The 18,224-nt window shown below is 41.5% G+C and overlaps 2 protein-coding genes, 1 long non-coding RNA gene and 1 pseudogene across 3 annotated transcripts; 1 reads left to right on the plus strand and 3 right to left on the minus strand.

Moving 5' to 3' along the window:
* The first annotated feature begins 2,680 nt into the window (after positions 1-2,680).
* Positions 2,681-5,220, plus strand: LOC114823177 (protein JINGUBANG-like). Its single transcript, XM_070814310.1, has 2 exons — positions 2,681-3,257; positions 3,670-5,220. The coding sequence occupies exons 1-2, from the start codon at positions 2,928-2,930 to the stop codon at positions 4,942-4,944; spliced, it is 1,605 nt and encodes a 534-aa protein (XP_070670411.1). The 5' UTR covers positions 2,681-2,927; the 3' UTR covers positions 4,945-5,220.
* A 331-nt stretch (positions 5,221-5,551) lies between these two features.
* Positions 5,552-7,034, minus strand: LOC139192236 (uncharacterized). Its single transcript, XR_011576229.1, has 2 exons — positions 6,530-7,034; positions 5,552-6,425 (listed from the first exon to the last, which is right to left on the minus strand). It is a non-coding gene; the product is annotated as an uncharacterized lncRNA (long non-coding RNA).
* A 12-nt stretch (positions 7,035-7,046) lies between these two features.
* LOC139192358 (inactive protein kinase SELMODRAFT_444075-like) lies at positions 7,047-7,718 on the minus strand (annotated as a pseudogene).
* A 144-nt stretch (positions 7,719-7,862) lies between these two features.
* On the minus strand, positions 7,863-17,874 carry LOC139192361 (strychnine-10-hydroxylase-like). Its single transcript, XM_070814410.1, has 4 exons — positions 17,500-17,874; positions 8,214-8,228; positions 8,009-8,080; positions 7,863-7,892 (listed from the first exon to the last, which is right to left on the minus strand). Exons 1-4 carry the CDS (start codon positions 17,872-17,874, stop codon positions 7,863-7,865), a joined length of 492 nt encoding a protein of 163 aa, XP_070670511.1.
* Between the last annotated feature and the right edge of the window lie 350 nt (positions 17,875-18,224).

The following is an 18,224-nucleotide window of genomic DNA, read 5'->3' on the forward strand; positions in this document are numbered from 1 at the left end:
AAATCAGTTAGTGGTTTCGTCATTGTGGTTCATCTTTGGAGATTTGGAAAGACTCATAAAAACATTACAGTTTCTTCTTGACCACTATTGTGTGATTCACCATCGTCAGAAATAAAACCCAAAACGTGAAATACAAACCTGAAATTAGTCGTTAACGTCCATCGGTTACCCCCGCAGTGGTTGTTTAATTCTTTGATAGATATCATCATCATTCCAACTTCCAACTGCCTGCGGTTAGTGCATGCATTTTTTATTTATTTTAACTTTAAAGTAAAGGAAGTCCTTTTATATATCTACGTACGCTGACATTCTAGCAGCATATGCATGCTTGCCACCAACAGTAAAATAGTATTGCACTTTTCATGGTCGGTGGCAAAAGTATAACATATTTGCAGTTTGAAGACGGTCTCTGGCATTTTCCGCCAAGAAATTATGATCATATATGTTGGAACCCCAGTCCCACATCGGACAGAGGGAGAAGAGAATAGTGCTTTAAATAGAAATACCCCTCTCTAACTAACATCGAGGCCTTTTGTGATAAAACCCCACACCTGAGGATTGTGCAGGTGGTTAAGTGGGGACAGTATCGGTGTTGTTAGAGTGGGCCCTCGGCCCGTCGACCTGAAAATTTCCACATGGTATCAGAGCCAGGAGGCGGGCCCGTACTGCCACGTGATTGGGTGGGTCCCCGTTGGCCCCGCGTGATTGTCCACGTAGGCCAAAGATGCCACGTGTTTGGGTGGGTCCCCATTGGCCCCGCGTGATTGGGTGAGTCCCGACATGGCTCCACGTGGTTGCCGATGTGTGGAAATTCACGTGTGACCCATAAGTGGGGTCTCACGTGCGGGGGAGTGTTGGAACCCCAGTCCCACATCGGACAGAGGGAGAAGAGAATAGTGCTTTAAATAGAAATACCCCTCTCTAACTAACATCGAGGCCTTTTGTGATAAAACCCCACACCTGAGGATTGTGCAGGTGGTTAAGTGGGGACAGTATCGGTGTTGTTAGAGTGGGCCCTCGGCCCGTCGACCTGAAAATTTCCACAATATATGAAGCAACTATTGCTTTTATCACATGTCTCAGTTAAAATGTCGTTACATATTTAAATATAACATGCAATGACCAACATCTGAGTGACACGAAACCTTGGCTACATTTGATTGCCTACAAAAACATTACACTAGGGTCCTCAAAAAATTTTGTGACATTGAATCAGAATTTTAAAATGCTATAAAAGTCATGAAGGGACCACGAAGTCCCAAGTTCATTCTGACTTTTTTTTTTCACGCAGAAAAAGTATTATGTTTTTAATTTTCAAAGTTTTTTCGGGTTTAGAGCCTCAATCGGATGTTTTTTGTTTATTTTCTTTCTAACGGGTTTGATTTGAGATTGGTAGGGTTCAAGCAATCTGTTGCTCATGAGTTTTGAGGAGAAAAAAAGTTATAAAGGTTTGGGGTTTAGGTTTAATAAAAATGATGATGAAGATGACATCATAGTAGATCCAAACGACGGTGGTATATTGCTCACTACACGACATCGTAATTTTTGTAAGATTAGAAGAGTATTTCACATTGAGACTTTTGGACCCCTTCTAGGCTAAAATCCTAAGTTCGCCATTAATTATATTCAATCAGGATCAAAAGAAGTCTATGCAAATTTCAAAAAGTGATGGATTTTGGTATAATTGGAGAGATCTCATAGTTTATTTTAAGCCTTAACATATTTAGTCTTTTCCTCTAAGATTTTAAGACAATTCAATCAAAATTCAAGTCTATTACAATTACAACTCCTAATTAACGCTTAGTTTATTATAATACCTAACTCATTATCTCTACCCTAGTTTTTTTTCCTTTTTCAAGGGCGGTGCCTTTTCTAATCTATACATGTTTTCTTCCTTTGGCAAGGGAAGGATGGTAATTAAAGGACGGTGTGTGCTTAATTATGCTTAATTATGAAAAATTTATGTATCTTAAACAACCATTTTACATTGGATTTAGACCATGAGAAATGCTAAGGAGACTCTCTCAACATAGGACTCTTCATGGACTCTCTGTCACCTCACAGTTTAATGTTAATTCCTATGCCAACATTATAAAATATTGTGCTAAAACATGTGATGACAGAAAGTTCATCAAGAGTCCCACTTTTGAGAGTCTCCTTATCATTTCTCTTTAGGCCATTCAATAAAAGTGCACTATAATATATGGATGTTTTTTTTGCTCACCATCCTAAATGGTGGTAATATTCACCATCCTAAATCGGCTAAGTTTCAATTTTGAAATTTAAGTTTATCCACCACGCAGATCTCAAAATTTAACTCATACAACGATAATAAATAGGAAGATGAACATCACCATCACTTGAGGGTGGTGAACATAAAAATTCCCATAATATATAAGTGAAAAAAACCCTAAAACGCCAAGAAAAAGCACCCAAATATAGTAAATATACAGATACCACCCAAGTACAACCCCAACCCCAACCGTATAATCATCACAGCCAATCCCAATTACCAAACACACACACTTACTTGCTATTCTGAGCGTCCGACCCGGATTCTCCGGGACCCGAAAACCCTTCGTCACGCAAGACCTACGTATCCACCCCACACGTGTCAAAATCACAACGGTCCTGAAATCCCTATTTATATTTATATAGTCCGCCGGTCTCATCTCCCGCCTTCTGTTGTTCATTTCGTAAATTCCCTACATTCTTTAAGCAGTTGGCCACCTCTCTCCATTTTCTCCTCCCACCATTAATTAACAACCACATCCTTCTAAAATCACATCTTAAAATCTTCATAATCTTTTCGTTTAGCTTGATTTAAATTCCATTTTATTATTAATCAGTTTCGCGGATGCGAGTGATTAAAATTGAGAAAACAATTGAGTTTGAATAAAATTTCCCTTCAAGTGAATCACGGCGGGATGTTCGCGGAGACAGAGTCTGTACATCGGGGTAAATTTGGAAACTACACGCATTCCGCCCCCAACATCTCCGCCACAGCCGGCATGGTGACCGACCTCAACGTAGAATACCCAGCGCGGAACAGCAGCGCATCTGCCCTCGGCCCGGCATGCTCTGTCGACTCGAGCCGAATGAGTGGCGAGTGCTCTCCGATGACAATGTCTCCCTGTGTGGAAATTTTCAGGTCGACGGGCCGAGGGCCCACTCTAACAACACCGATACTGTCCCCACTTAACCACCTGCACAATCCTCAGGTGTGGGGTTTTATCACAAAAGGCCTCGATGTTAGTTAGAGAGGGGTATTTCTATTTAAAGCACTATTCTCTTCTCCCTCTGTCCGATGTGGGACTGGGGTTCCAACACTCCCCCGCACGTGAGACCCCACTTATGGGTCACACGTGAATTTCCACACATCGGCAACCACGTGGAGCCATGTCGGGACTCACCCAATCACGCGGGGCCAATGGGGACCCACCCAAACACGTGGCATCTTTGGCCTACGTGGACAATCACGCGGGGCCAACGGGGACCCACCCAATCACGTGGCAGTACGGGCCCGCCTCCTGGCTCTGATACCATGTGGAAATTTTCAGGTCGACGGGCCGAGGGCCCACTCTAACAACACCGATACTGTCCCCACTTAACCACCTGCACAATCCTCAGGTGTGGGGTTTTATCACAAAAGGCCTCGATGTTAGTTAGAGAGGGGTATTTCTATTTAAAGCACTATTCTCTTCTCCCTCTGTCCGATGTGGGACTGGGGTTCCAACACCCTGGAACAACACCTCCAGTTCCCCCTTCTCCAAGTCGCCCTGGCAACCGTTCGAGGAATCCAACGTCCCCCAGAACGGCCTAATTGGGTCTCTTCTCCGCGAGGAAGGCCATATTTACTCCCTCGCGGCCAAAGGAGACCTGCTGTACACCGGTTCGGACAGCAAGAACATCCGAGTTTGGAAGAATCTTAAAGAATTCAGCGGATTCAAATCGAACAGCGGACTTGTGAAAGCTATCGTCATCTCAGGCGACAAGCTCTTCACGGGTCACCAAGACGGAAAGATCCGGGTCTGGCGGGTATCCTCAAAAGACCCGAGCGTGCACAAACGCGCAGGGACTCTGCCCACGATGATGGATATCTTCAAATACTCTGTGAAACCCAGCAATTACGTTCAGGTGCGGCGGCAGAAGACGCTCTGGATCAAGCACTCCGACGCCATTTCGTGCCTGAGCCTCAGCGAGGACAAGAAGCTTCTCTACTCCGCATCATGGGACAGGACACTAAAAGTGTGGCGAATTGAAACCTCAAAATGCATCGAATCAATCCATGCCCACGACGACGCGGTGAACTCCGTTGTCGCGAGCGTGGAGGGGATGGTGTACACGGGAGCGGCGGACGGGACGGTTAAAGTTTGGAAGAGGGAGCAGAGCGGGAAGATCATCAAGCACACTCTGGCGCAAACACTGCTGAAGCAGGAGAGCGCGGTGACCGCGCTCGCCGCCAGCGCGTCGGGGTCGATTATCTACTGCGGGTCGTCAGACGGGTTGGTGAATTTCTGGGAACGGGAGAAGCAGCTGTCTCACGGCGGCGTGCTGAAGGGGCATAAGCTGGCGGTGCTCTGTTTGGCGACGGCGGGTAACTTGGTGTTCAGCGGGTCGGCGGACAAGACGATTTGCGTGTGGCGGAGGGAGGGCACGATCCACACGTGCCTGTCGGTTCTGGCTGGGCACACGGGGCCGGTGAAGTGCCTGTCGGTGGAGCAGGACAAGGATGTAAATGCGAGTAAAGCGAACGAGCAGCGGTGGATTGTGTACAGCGGGAGTCTGGATAAGTCGGTGAAGGTGTGGGGGGTGTCGGAGCAGGCGCCGGAGCTGGCAGCGATGGGTCACCAGCGCACGGGGTTCGATGCGGTTTCGATTCCGTCAGATGGGAGTTATTCGTCGTCGGCTGGTCGGGGCAGCAGCCACAATAGGAGGTTCTGATTATTTACGATACCGATTGCTTTTCGGTCTTATTGGGCAATTGAACTGCGCCACGTGTCCGATGATGATGGTTTTCTTCGCTAGCGTGGAGAGAACGACACCTGGAGGAGTGAAGATTTGGAGGTTTTTTTTTTTTTTAATTTTATTTTGTTTTGTTTTTAATCGTCATGTTTGGAATTTGGATCGTTGATTATTGGCGTTGACTGAGAAGAGTAAGAGATGAAAGGATTGGAGTGTGCGATGAAGGGAATATATATGAGAAATAATTTAATGTCACTCAATTTCTTTGTTAATCTCTTAAAGGAGGTCGTGATTTGCATGTTATGAATGACTTCACATGAGTGATTTGAATATAAAATTTAAATCAAAAATTTAAGCTTTAAACGATTAAAGATTATTTTATGATGTACTTTCTTGTTTACTCACTTTGATTATTAAATAAATAAATAGACGATTCACCGCAAATGATCTTAAATTTTTTCAAAATCATTGGTCCGTCGTCCTTGGGATTAGTATTTTGTGAAGCTAGACCTTCAATGACAAAAACAAATGTGGCCGGTTCTTTTGAGTATGTTTGACGGGAAGCAATATCGTCGAACTAAAAGACTTGGCAAACAATCAAGTAAATATACATTTCTTACTGTAATTAAAGTTGTGCAAACAAATTTGTTACTCTGATATACACGTAAAAGAACTTTACAAACTTTATATTGTAACTCAAAACAACGGTGGAAGTAAAAAATCTGTCAATCTGTCATGAAAACTGCAGAGTGCAATACAAATCGTCGAATTCTCATCATAACCCCTGCAAGGGAGTTGTAAACTCGTTCGGTTCGGTTGATTAAGACTTAAAGAGCTTCAAAACTGCACTCAGAGGCCCTAATTTCGATTTCCCGCAATATCGCTTGTATAGAAAAAAAAACCATAACCCAAAAGACAATCCATTTTCTATGTGATAATGTATGAGAATGGCTTCCTCTTGCTTCAGGTCGCGGCGAGCTTAGGTCATGCAAATGGCCACTTCTACTACCGGCTGTGTTCAGGTCTAGGCCCAGAGGAACAACTGCATCTCCTCCTTATAGCACTCTCAGCACCTGTACAAAGCCACACAATTTGAACTCAAACAACTTTACCCCCCGAAACGGATATTAATGAACCTTTGACATTGGGGGTCTAGGGTCAGGATCTCGGCGCAGACGCAGAGAAGCAGCACGAGCCATTGCCTGTTGTTGACTGGGAAAGTCAGGATTTTCATAGGAGGCCATGTCTGGATCCAGTAACTGATAATGATTTGGTAAGATGTGGTGTGGCTCTAATGTAGCTAGGGGGTGGAGCCATTCTCTAAATAACAATGTCCCTTGGCATGTTGTAGTTCATTGATTCTTCGACCGGTCATAAGCTCTAACAGAACTATTCCAAATGCGTACACATCAACTTTATGTGTAATTTGCCCGCCATCCACATACTCCTGTGCCAGATACCTGCAGATCACATTGAGCTTGATCAGATGGAATCGCTTCCTTTTCTTTTTTCTTTCATTATGCACATATAATTGCATTGCTTTTGTACAAAAGAAATCTAGGACCTATAGCAAGTAGGATGGGGAGAAACGAGAAAGTCCCCTGAAGTTCCAATCACGCGGTCCTCACTGCTCATCTCCCATTCGGAGTACAATCTAGCAGCCCGAAATCCGCAACCTAACCAAATAGCAAACGTGTAAAGCATCTGAGCACGTTCCAATTCGTACAGATGTACTAAAATGTAAACATATTCTAAGAACGATAACAGAAGATTAAAAGTTTGATTGCACACAGGAAATGCGAACAAATTTGTGACCGTTGGATATCATGGATAAAATACTAAATTAAGAAATAGGACCTCTCACGGGAAAGGGAACGTTGTTTTTGAAGTATATGCTTTCAAATTCCAGGATCAGTTTTAAGTACTAGAGGTTCAAAATGGTGGGTTAAAAGGATATTGTTGGGCCGAAGGTCTATGTGTACAATACATCCCACTTTACAATCTTCGTGCAGATATCTTAAACGATGGGCTGCTTCTGTTAGCCTTGATTCGCAATCCAGAAGGGTTCTTTTCCCTGCCATTCAAACAAAATAAGACCATGAGAAAATCGAGTCCATAAAGCTGAAGACAGTATATTTATACAAAGAGAATGTCAAGTCTATGAGATTGAAAAGAGCTGTGGATATGTTCGAAATTAAAACCATGAAGTAACAAAAGTGCACACCATGTAAATGGAAATCCAACGAGTTATTGCGGATGTACTCGTAAACCAATACCCTTGCATTGCCTTCGATGCAATACCCGATCAGCAACACAACGTTCCCCTGTTGTGCGCAACTCAATACTCACACTTCTCTGCAGAAGTCAGCATCTGCTTGAGAGCCACCAAACTTCAACTGCTTCACAGCAACAACTTGACCGTCTCTCAACACTCCCATGTGCACCACACCAAAACCTCCTCCTGACAAGAAGTTAATATCTGAGAATGCGTCTGTAGCATCCTCCAACTCTTTATAAGAGAACTGCTTCGGAGGTTTGCCAAAGACCGGTGTTTTGTGTTGGCATAGAGAGCATAATGGGGGAGGCGTTGAGGAGGTTCTGCCCAGAGAAACAGCATCCCTGATGCTAGAGTTAATAAGGTAGCCTTTCTTAGGGTTTTCCTTCAGCTCATATTTATCTTTCCTTATATCTTGATCAAATCGTGCATATTCGCGATCATCTTTACTATTTTGGGGAGTTGGGGCTTTCCATGATCAACAATGTAATTTTGGGAGATCCAAAAGACAGTCTTGAGTAGTAACTACAGATGACATTCCAGGTTTAGAAAGATTTACAAGCCTCTCTTCAATTGTCTCGAGTTCTTGGTACGGATCCTCTAAATCATTTAATCTGTAGTCTCATCTTTGTGGTCCTTCGTAAAGAGCATTCTGTTCATAAACAAGAAACAGAGATTTCAGTGTGTCATAACTTGATGACGAGCCGTCTCCTTCACCTTCTCCGCTTTCACCGCCGCTATTTAGTGTGTCATAACTTGATGACGAACCTTCTCGCGGTGCCGCCTTCTCTGACGATTGTTTGCTTCCTCCCGAGTAAGTGCCACTTCCCGCTGAGTTATCTGGATTTATTTTTCGAAGTTGTAGAAAGTGCGAAGTGCAGTAGGTTGGAGTTGGACCCTGCGTGTGGCTTTCTTGTGTTTGTTAAAAAAACTTAGGAGTTCGAGGCGGATCGTATAACACGCTAACGCTAACCCTGGTTAACAGACCCTGATTGAGCAATGCAAATTATCAAGCATCAACAGTTGATATAATATAAAGGATGAATCTCAACTTACTGCCTTAAATTTCTTGGTTTAAAACATTTCATACATAAAGTTTTTTTTCATCTCAGTCTCTAAAGTCATAATTTTGGAACAATTTCACATTTCCATTAAGCTGTCTGTTAAACAACCGATAATCTGTGAGAATGGGCGCCACATGAATACTAATTATTTTAATTTTGAATTAATTTTTGAATTAATATTAAGAACGTCCTGATTAAGAGACACTCCTGAGTTGAAAGAGTTGTTACTTTTAGATACATCAAAGAGGTATTTGAAATGGTATGAAACACTCATTTTCAACGTAGAATCATCTTCTTCTTTTCTTTATTTCCCATACAAAAATTTCTAGAGAGTACACACACAGAAGTAATTCGCCAAAATTCTATAGTTCGGTGCAGGTTGTAGGATTAGATAGTTGTATCTTGGTTAGGCAGATGTCGTAGAACCACAAACACAAGAGTGGGACGGAAATTCTGTCCGAAGAACATAGCACTATTAGCCTCTATTTGTCAATCAAGTTATTGTTATTTATATTATTTTTTGCAATTAATTGGTTACTGTTTTATTTTTGTATTGCAAGTATATTTCGTAAATAAAGTATCAATTTGTTTTTAGGGTAATTTTGTATAAAATCAATAGAAAGTTACAATATTGACAATACATCAATAATATTTATGTTAATTATAAATAGGCCAGTCATATATTATGATACTTAAATGCATTTAAAATAAACAATAATTACAAAATTTGCCACTACAACTGTCACCCACTTGAATTGACACACTCTTTCTCATATTTTTATATTTTGGAATAGGTCAATACAAATTCAAACACAGCAATGTAGTGTTTATTTCTTAGTTTTTTTATTTTATTTTAGATTCAGACAATGTAATGCAGTGTCCGTTTCCTGGTTCTGTTTTTATATATATTTTTTTACATTTGAATTCCTGGTTCTGTTTTTATATATATATTTTTTACATTTGAATTCCTGGTTCTGTTTTTATACTATTTTTACATTTGGATTTCAGACACTACAATGCAGTGTTCATTTCCTGACTCTTATTTTTTATTTTTGACATTTTGATTCAGACACTGCAATGCAGTGTTCATTTTCTGATTCTGTTTTTTATGCAGTATCTAATTTGGGTTTCAATTAAAACATGTCGAAAACCAATTTGTCTTTCGTTCTCCATCCTAAACCTCTAACCCAACAAAAAAACCAAAAAAAAAATTAAAAAAAAAAAAATCAAATTGCACGTTCCGAAAGCAATACCCAAATTGAAAATAAACTGATTTCAAATTTTCCGTTCTTTCTCCTTTCTCCATCACTTCTTTCTGTGTGAATTTAATCAACAACACTCTCCCCTATCAATCTCTCATTGTTATTATGAACTGATCGATTGCCAACCGCTTGTCTAGCCAATGATCAATTAGATTAGCCATGGATTAATGAAATTCAGTGGCAAATCGATGAGATATAACAGTTGAACGATAATTTTAATGGAGGCGATGAAATTTTCATGCCCACTGCTACAACCGAAGAGATTTTTACTGATGACCTTTCAAGTATAGATTTGTCACATCCCGTCTCAGGTCCTCACCACATCCCGGGCTCTACTCCACCGTAGCACGATATTGTTCGCTTTGGGCCCCAACCACACCTCACGATTTTGTTTCTGGGAACTTACACGAGAACTTCCTAGTGGGTCACCCATTATGAGATTGCTCTCGCGCGAACTCACTTAACTTCGGAGTTCTTACGGAACCCGAAGCTAATGAGTTCCCAAAAAGCCTCATGCTTCCGGCCAGGGAGTTGCTCTGATACCAAATTGTCACATCCTGACCTGGGCCCCCATCACATCCCGGACTCGACTCCACCGTAACACGATATTGTCCACTTTGGACCTCGACCACGCCCTCATAGTTTTGTTTCTAGGAACTCACACGAGAACTTTCTAGTGGGTCACCCATCCTGAGATTGCTCTCGCGCGAACTCGTTTAACTTTGGAGTTCCTAAGGAACTCGAAGCCAGTGAGTTCCTAAAAGGCCTTATGCTAGGTAGAGATGAGAATATACATATAAGGCTTACATGATCCACTCCCCTGGGTGATGTGGGATGTTACAAGATTCATGGCTTATATTGATTCATATATCAACGAGAGAGAAAGAGAGAAAGAGGGAGAGAGAGATATTTTTATTGCTGGGTTTTAGTTATGGATTCATGACTTGTATTGATTCATCAACGCGAGAGAGAGAGAGGGGTATTTGAGTTATCATCAGGTATAGAAAAAGAGAGGATTTTTGGGAGAGATGATTATAAACCTTTTTATGATTTAATTTGAAGCAAAAAGGTAATTTTACAACTATTTATATGGGCTTGAAACCTATGTAGCATTTCTCATTGACCTATCTAATTAACAAAAATATTTCATTGATTAAATCCAAAATAAATATTGACAATTGATATATGGTTCATTAGTAAATTTTTTATTGACCTTTTACTAAATTTCCTATGTTTTTATATATGTTATTACTTAATTTTGGTATTGTTCTCTAGAAAGTGGAATGTTCGAAACTATTATAATAATTTACGAGAAAGAATTTCAAACCCGAAATGCATGGTGGAAATCCAACACATCCTATATATCCACTAGAATATTATACCACATACAAAGAAGTCCAACACTAATACAATATAGCTTCTTATCTTCTCATATATTATTGAGACATACACATATATATTTGTTCGAAATATATATTGTTTTATCATAGGGTCAACAATATTAATTAATTAATTTCATAAAGTTTGGCAGGAAGGCGAGGGCTGAGGAGGACCTCCAGCGGGGTGGCCTTCATGTTGGTTACTCCAGAACTCTCAGTCATATCAACTGGTTCATCTGGTGGAGTTGCAATTTCAAAACCATGAAGGAGCTGAGCCAGTGTAAGTTGCACAACTTGAAGACCTAGAGACACTCTAGGGCACATTCTCCTACCACTTCCAAATGGTATGAACTCAAAATTATGTCCCCTAACATCAAAATCCTTGTGAGTTGTGAGGAACCTTTCTGGTTGGAATCGGAAAGGATCGAGGCACACGTTTGGATTCCAATGAATCTTTCAAATATTGACAAGAAGACGAGTGCCCGTTTTGACATGGTAGTTAGTACCGTTACCTACGTTGCAGTCTTCGATGCATTCATGTGGTATTGAGAGTGGCGAATGAGGGTATAAACGCAGTGTTTCTTTTATGATTGCTTGGAGATAGACCAAGCTCTTAACGTCTGATTCCTTAACTTGCATTTCCCTCCCAACCTGATTGTCTAATTCTTCTTGAGCCTTCTTCAAGGCTTCACGATTGTTCAATAGTAAAGAAAGAACCCATGTTAATACGGCTGTTGTGGGATCCGTCCCTCATACACTACAAGAAAAATGGCATTTGGGCACAAAATTAAGGACACAAATAAGGTGTTTGTTTTTGTTTAAACATCAATAGGGTGGAACAATGAAGCTCAGGAGTTCACACTTTGCTGTAGAGTCTATAAGTATGTCTATGAGAGGAAGAGGAAAGCTATCATTTGGGCATCCTTTGTTTAGGTCGGTGTAATCGACACACATTCTCCACAAGACCTTTTGGAGTAGGAGACTTTCCTTGGTCGGATTCTTCTTAACAAAGACAACATTTGCTACCCACGTTGGATAATTGACTTCACGGACGAAGCATATGCCTTTGAGTTTTTCAACTTCTGCCTTCATTGCCTCGTACCGTTCAGCGTCATAAGATCTTTGCTTCTGTCTCACTGGCTTAGTCTTAGGGTCAATACTTAAACGATGACAGATTATATCAGGAGAAATGCCTGGCATGTCCTCGTATGACCAAGCGAAGACCTTAGTGTTCTCTTGCAAAAAAGAGATCAATGCCAACCGAATAGGTGGTGACAAGGTGGTACCAATCTTCACCATGGATCTAGATAATCTTTTGAGATAGAGACATTCTCCAACTCTTCAGCGGGTTGTGCTTGCTGGATAAAAGAGTCATCTCGAGGATCGTCAGGTTGACTGTTGCCACCATGAAGATCCAAGTTGGCTTCATCCAAGTTGGAAATTTCATCAACAACATATGTGTGGATACCATGGCCTTGAGATCATTGATGCCTGTGCGTTCGAAGATGACATTGTATGCCGTTGGGCAATCAACCACCAGGAAGTTAGTGGTAATGGTAGCTGTGTAAGGGCCTGTACCAATGGTGAAAGGTAAGTGTATGCTCCCAAAAGGTTGCACGATATCACCGAAAAAGCTTATCAGAGGGGAAATCGAGCGGTCGAGCAAGTGTTCAGCTACATTAAGTGCCCTGAAAGTTTCAGCAAACATGATATTGACCGAAGCCCCCGTATCTACCAGGATTCGTTGTACTTCAAAGTTGGCTATGTGAGCTTCCATGATCAGTGGGTCGTTTGAGGGTAGATGATACCTCTTTCTTCCTCAGGGTAGAAACATATTGGATCCCAATTAGGCTTTTGATACTTACCTCCCCTGATGTCTTCCACGTGAAACACTTGGTGGCCAGACTTTAAAGCTCGTTCACTATTTTTCATGGCCTTGTTGGAAGATTTAGATATGGGTGTGCCACCACTTATGGAATATATCACATTTACCTGGCGTTGGTTACGGTTACCCCTTGGAAGGTGAAGGAGAAATTGATCAATTTTTCCTTCACGTGCCAAAGCTTCAATATGATCACGAATGGTGATACACTTCTCACCGTCATGGCCGTTATGCTCGTGGTAGTAGCAAAATATGCCCGTGTTCTTCATGGGCTTGTAATCCAGGTGCCTCGGCTTTGGCTTCGGTATTAAGTGTGCTATGCTAGGGTAAATGGCCACACATGTGGTGTTCAAAGGTGAGTATGCTTCATACCTCGGGGTAGGGGCTGTCCTGACATGTGCTTGACCCACTGTGTTGACTGCCTGGGGTCGGGGATTATCATGGCGATACCCTTGGTTATCACGGTAGTGTCCCTTACTCTTTTTACTAAAATGAGACTGGTGAGGATGGAAATCTTTCCTTTTGCCCTGAGATTGATATGTCTGTGACTTGACGAAGTATTAAGTAAGGCAGGGGGAGGCACCGCTGCCGTTTGGAAGGTTGAGGTCTTCTCATTTGGTTGGATCTAGCTTCCACTCCCTACTTGCTGATAAGAGGTGGTTGTGGGGGATTTCCCTTGATATGTCCTTGCCTCGGCGGATGCATGGTTGTAAGCCTGTGCCATCACCTCAGAGTAAGTCTTCTAAGTGTTAGCATTGATAATGTACTTGAAGAAACAATCACGTAGCCCTGCCGTGAAGGCCTTGAGGGCAGTCTTGTCATCTGCTTTAGTGCAACGAGAATACTCATGGCTGAAACGACCAGCATACTCTCGTAGTGACTCGTCCGGCTTCTGACGAATAGTGTACAAGTCATCTGCAGAATGCAAGCGATCGGTCTGGAAGATGTGTTGAGAGACAAACAGTTTCTTCAGTTCCTCAAATGAGTCTACTGTCTCAGGTGGAAGACGGACATACCAGTTTAGAGCTCCGCCAGAGAGGGTGGAGGGGAAGAGAAGACATCGCTCTTCGTCGGTGTGCATCCGATATGCCATGGTGGACTCAAAGAGGTTAAGGTGTTCAATTGGGTCCTCATTTCCAGTATAAAGTTGTAAACCAAGCTTTTGTTTTGTCTTCGCTTGAAGGGGGGTGCTAAGGATCCTCCTTGTGAGAGGGCCAGGCCTAGGTTGGTTCCAGTCAGGTATCTCGGCCTGACGTTCGGCCTTTAACTTGTTTACTTCCTTAATGAGCTGTAAGACAATGGGGTCTTGAGTGGAGTCATGTACCACTGAGATTTTCTTTCGTAAGTCTCTATTGCCTCTTTGAAGTAGGAAAGTTTGAGCAAGGGCGTGTGATTTTTCCTTGGACTCGCCGTACTGACTTCTAGGGCGAGTCTGTCGGAATACCTCAGAGTCCCCTGTACCTTCATGTTCATCTAGGACATGTCGTTCCTTCCCTAGATTGGCAGCTGGCCTGGGTTGTGGGAGGGGACCGAGTCTTTCAGAAACCCTTAGGTCATTGATCTTCGAGCATATGTGGAGGGGATTTTCTCGACGTTGCTTTAGGAAGTCTCGGCAGTCACGATAAACGGCTTTCGATCCTTCCAACCCTTCTGCAATGAGGTGTCTTCCTCTACTTCTCCTGCTTCGGGTCGAAGCAGCTGGGTTGAGAGAAGTCTCATGTTGATCAATGTTTTGATGATTAGCTCGCTCCTCATCAAGGATATCCATGTCGAAGGAAGATGACCCTCCGTGTTGGGGGGCACCCAGATGATGGTTGATGTCCATAGGGGCAACAAGCTCACGTGTTTGAGTACACATAGTTTCGTGGAGCGTCTCAAAAAGCTTCTCATACTGCTCTTGGAGGACCTCATTCTTCATTGCTATTTTGTTATTTTGAGCTTCTAGCTCATCAACTTTAGCTTGAAGAGCAACCCTCTTTCCTTTCTTCTTTCGTTGCTTCGCACTAGGTGCAAAAGGGGTGTCATTCTGTGTGCTGTGACTTCCTTCGTTCCCCATGTTGGAGAGGGATGCTTGGTCAAAAGAGAGTGTACGAATGGTGGAAACCATCTTGACAAAGCTGAAGAGAGTGGGAATAAGTGTCGTTCCCACAGACGGCGCCAAATGTTGATGCACAAAATCAGTGAGGACTTTGGTACAACAGAAAGTGTTAAGTTTGTGACCTTCGCTAGATTGCTCCGGTCACTAATGTGGATAAGTATGTAAATGGATAGAGACAGGGAAGCAAACACAAGATATACGTGGTTCACCCAAATTGGCTACGTCCACGGAGTAGAGGAGTTCTCATTAATTGTGAAGGGTTTACACAAGTACATAGGTTCAAGCTCTCCTTTAGTGAGTACTAGTGAATGATTTAGTATAAATGACATTAGGAAATATTGTAAGAGAATGATCTCTATTTATAGAAGAGAATTTCTAGTTTCATTCTAACATTGACACGTGTCGTGTTGTGATTGGCTTCTGATGTTGACACGTGTCGCGCTATGATTGGCTTCTGATGTCGACACGTGTCGCACTGTGATTGGCCTCCTGGTTGGATGGAAACTCTTCTAGGTCCTTGACAATATAACGTTGACCGGTGCTCAGTAGTTTCGGGATTGGTCAAGTATGGTACAAACTTGTACATTTTACACAAAAGAGATGTACTTACAAAAAAAAATGGGTACATTTTACATATAACAAAGTGGTACATTTTTAAAGACAAATTGTTACATTATTAATAAATTATGGGTACAAATTAAAGGTAAAAAAAACATGACTAAAAAGTTTGAAAAATATGGACACAAAGAGAAATTAATATATGGGTACAAACTAAAATTGAATAGAAAATCAGAACAATTTAAAAAAAAAAAGGGTTGCAAATTAAAATGGGTACAAACTAAAAATAAAAATATATGATACAAAATTTAGCCATAAATATAAATATATCAAATGTAACGTTTCTAACACTAAATGAATAATTTAGGAATAAAATTTAATTATTATCTTGATATGTAAAATATTTTATTATTGAAATAATTAATAATGTTTATTAAAACCAAGGAATCTTGATTAAAAATTGAAAAGGTATAAGGTTTCAATCAATGGAGTTAAAAAAAGAGAGATGAGAACCTAATTTCTCTTTAAAATAAAGGAAAACTAATGAAAATGGCTTGAAAACTTTGAGTTTTAACGATAAGGACAAAATAAAAGGTAAAGTGAATAGTACCATGATTGACTTTTTAGTGTAAAAATGTGGTTTTGCATTAAAGTGAACAGTACCGGGAGCTTTTCGTTAAAGTTCCCTTAAAATAAACTAGCGTTTGGTGCTCTTAATAAATATTAGAAATTGTACTCATTTAATTTAAACAGCAGATCGATGTAGGTTGCAAAGTATCGCAAAAGAAGAGCCTTATTATTACTTTAAATAAATTATGTCACATCCCGGCCTGAGTCCCCACCACATCCCGGGCTTGACTCTGCCGTAGCATGATATTATCTATTTTGGACCCCGACCATACCCTCACGGTTTTGTTTTTGGGAACTCACACGAGAACTTCCCAGTGGGTCACCCATCATGGGATTACTCTCGCGCGAACTCACTTAACTTCGGAGTTCCGATGGAACCCGAAGCCAGTGAGCTCCCAAAAAACCTCATACTAGGTAGAGATGAGAATATACATATAAGGCTTACATGATCCACTCCCCTGAGCGATATGGGATGTTACAATCCACCCCCCTTAGGGGCCCGATGTCCTTGTCGGCACACTCGCATCACACGGCAGAGTGGCTCTGATACCAAATTGTCACATTCCGGCTCGGACCCCCACCACATCCCTGGCTCGACTCCGCCGTAGCACGATCACAGTTTTGTTTCTAGGAACTCACACGATAACTTCTCAATGGGTCACCCATCGTGAGATTGCTCTCGCCCGAACTTTCTTAACTTCGGAGTTCTGATGGAACCCGAAGCCAGTGAGCTCCCAAAAGGCCTAGTGTTAGGTAGAGATAAGAATATACATATAAGGCTTACATGAGCCACTCCCCTAGGCGATGTGGGATGTTACAAATTAAAGGGAAGAGGATACTAATTCCTTAGTAACATGTAGCTAGATGTTGGATGCAAAGAAATATATTTTGTACTTTACACTAACAATTTTATGTATTATTGCAACAAACATGACGAGGGAGAGATGCAACAATAGATACCAAGAATCTCTCCTTATTCATATTCTCAACACTAAACCTCTTTTTCACATCGAACATAATACTATATATTTCCTTTTTTTTTTATCCATAAAGTTTAGAGGACAAGCGAGGTTTGATGAGAATTTTCAGTAGAATTGTAGATTTCATTTTTAAAGATTTAAAAAAAAATATTCAACTATCAACTACCACATCATATGTTCTACAAATATTATCTAAAAAGATTATCTATCTACCTTCACCCATTGGTGAGCACTCAAATATTTTGCATGAGTTATATATAAAATGGGAAAATCATATATTTAAAAAAAAATTATTGTGTAATGTTTTCAGTTTCATTTTATAGTCTTAATGTGTTTACAGTGTCAAACTCCAGCCTTTTATGGTTAGTCATTTGCATGCAAAAATTAATGAATTATATATATGTACCAAGCTTGTGGCCTTGTTGATCGTATCAGCATCAAAACCGCCAAGATCTGCACCATCAAGCACAGAAAGCAACACATCTATAATATCCTGCTCTCCTTTTGCATCACCTTTTGCTCTTCTCTGCTTATGCTCTTCAACCCACTCTCCAGCTATGGCGTCCAATTCCTTTGCAATTTTCTTCATTACCTTCTCATGTCCACCCAAATCCAACCACCGCAGATACGGAACCGCATCACCCACCAAAAACATGCCCAGATGATAAAAAGACTCCCTCAATGCAGTCTGAACCCCACGAGCTTCTTTCTTCCCATCCCCATCGGCAGCTACTGAATACCGCTTTCCAGCCACCATTGTAAGGATCACGTTCAGCGACATGTCCCCAACCCCAAGCCATTGCTTCAGCTCTACAACCACTCCATCTTTCGAGCCCTCCTTTTTCTTTGTACTCCAAAGTTCGTGCAACTCTTTCAAGAAAGTAGTCACTTCCGATACTCGAATGTGCTTGAGCAGCTCAACCTTCCGGATTGAGAGCAACTCCAAGGTGACGAACTTGCGAATTTCTCGCCATTAGGGTCCAAATGGTCCGACCCCAAACATGGCGTAGTTGTTGTTAGAGTTCTTTGTGATTAGCTATGTTTCTATGGAAGTAAGGAATCTGAAAAGTTAGAGAGAAATGCAATGCGAAGGAATGCTCTGTTCTTCCTCTCAAAGTCTGAGAGTGATGT

This window comes from Malus domestica, chromosome 15 (assembly GCF_042453785.1).
Source record: "Malus domestica chromosome 15, GDT2T_hap1".
Classification (NCBI taxonomy): domain Eukaryota; kingdom Viridiplantae; phylum Streptophyta; class Magnoliopsida; order Rosales; family Rosaceae; genus Malus; species Malus domestica.

Coding starts and splice junctions, on each gene's coding strand:
- LOC114823177 (XM_070814310.1), top strand. CDS start 2,928: ATGTTCGCGGAGACAGAGTCTGTACATCGGGGTAAATTTGGAAACTAC. Junction 3,258..3,669: donor CAAAAGGCCTCGATGTTAGT/TAGAGAGGGGTA, acceptor GATGTTAGTTAG/AGAGGGGTATTTCTATTTAA.
- LOC139192361 (XM_070814410.1), bottom strand. CDS start 17,874: ATGTCGCTGAACGTGATCCTTACAATGGTGGCTGGAAAGCGGTATTCA. Junction 7,893..8,008: donor GAAGGCGGCACCGCGAGAAG/GTTCGTCATCAA, acceptor GTTTATGAACAG/AATGCTCTTTACGAAGGACC.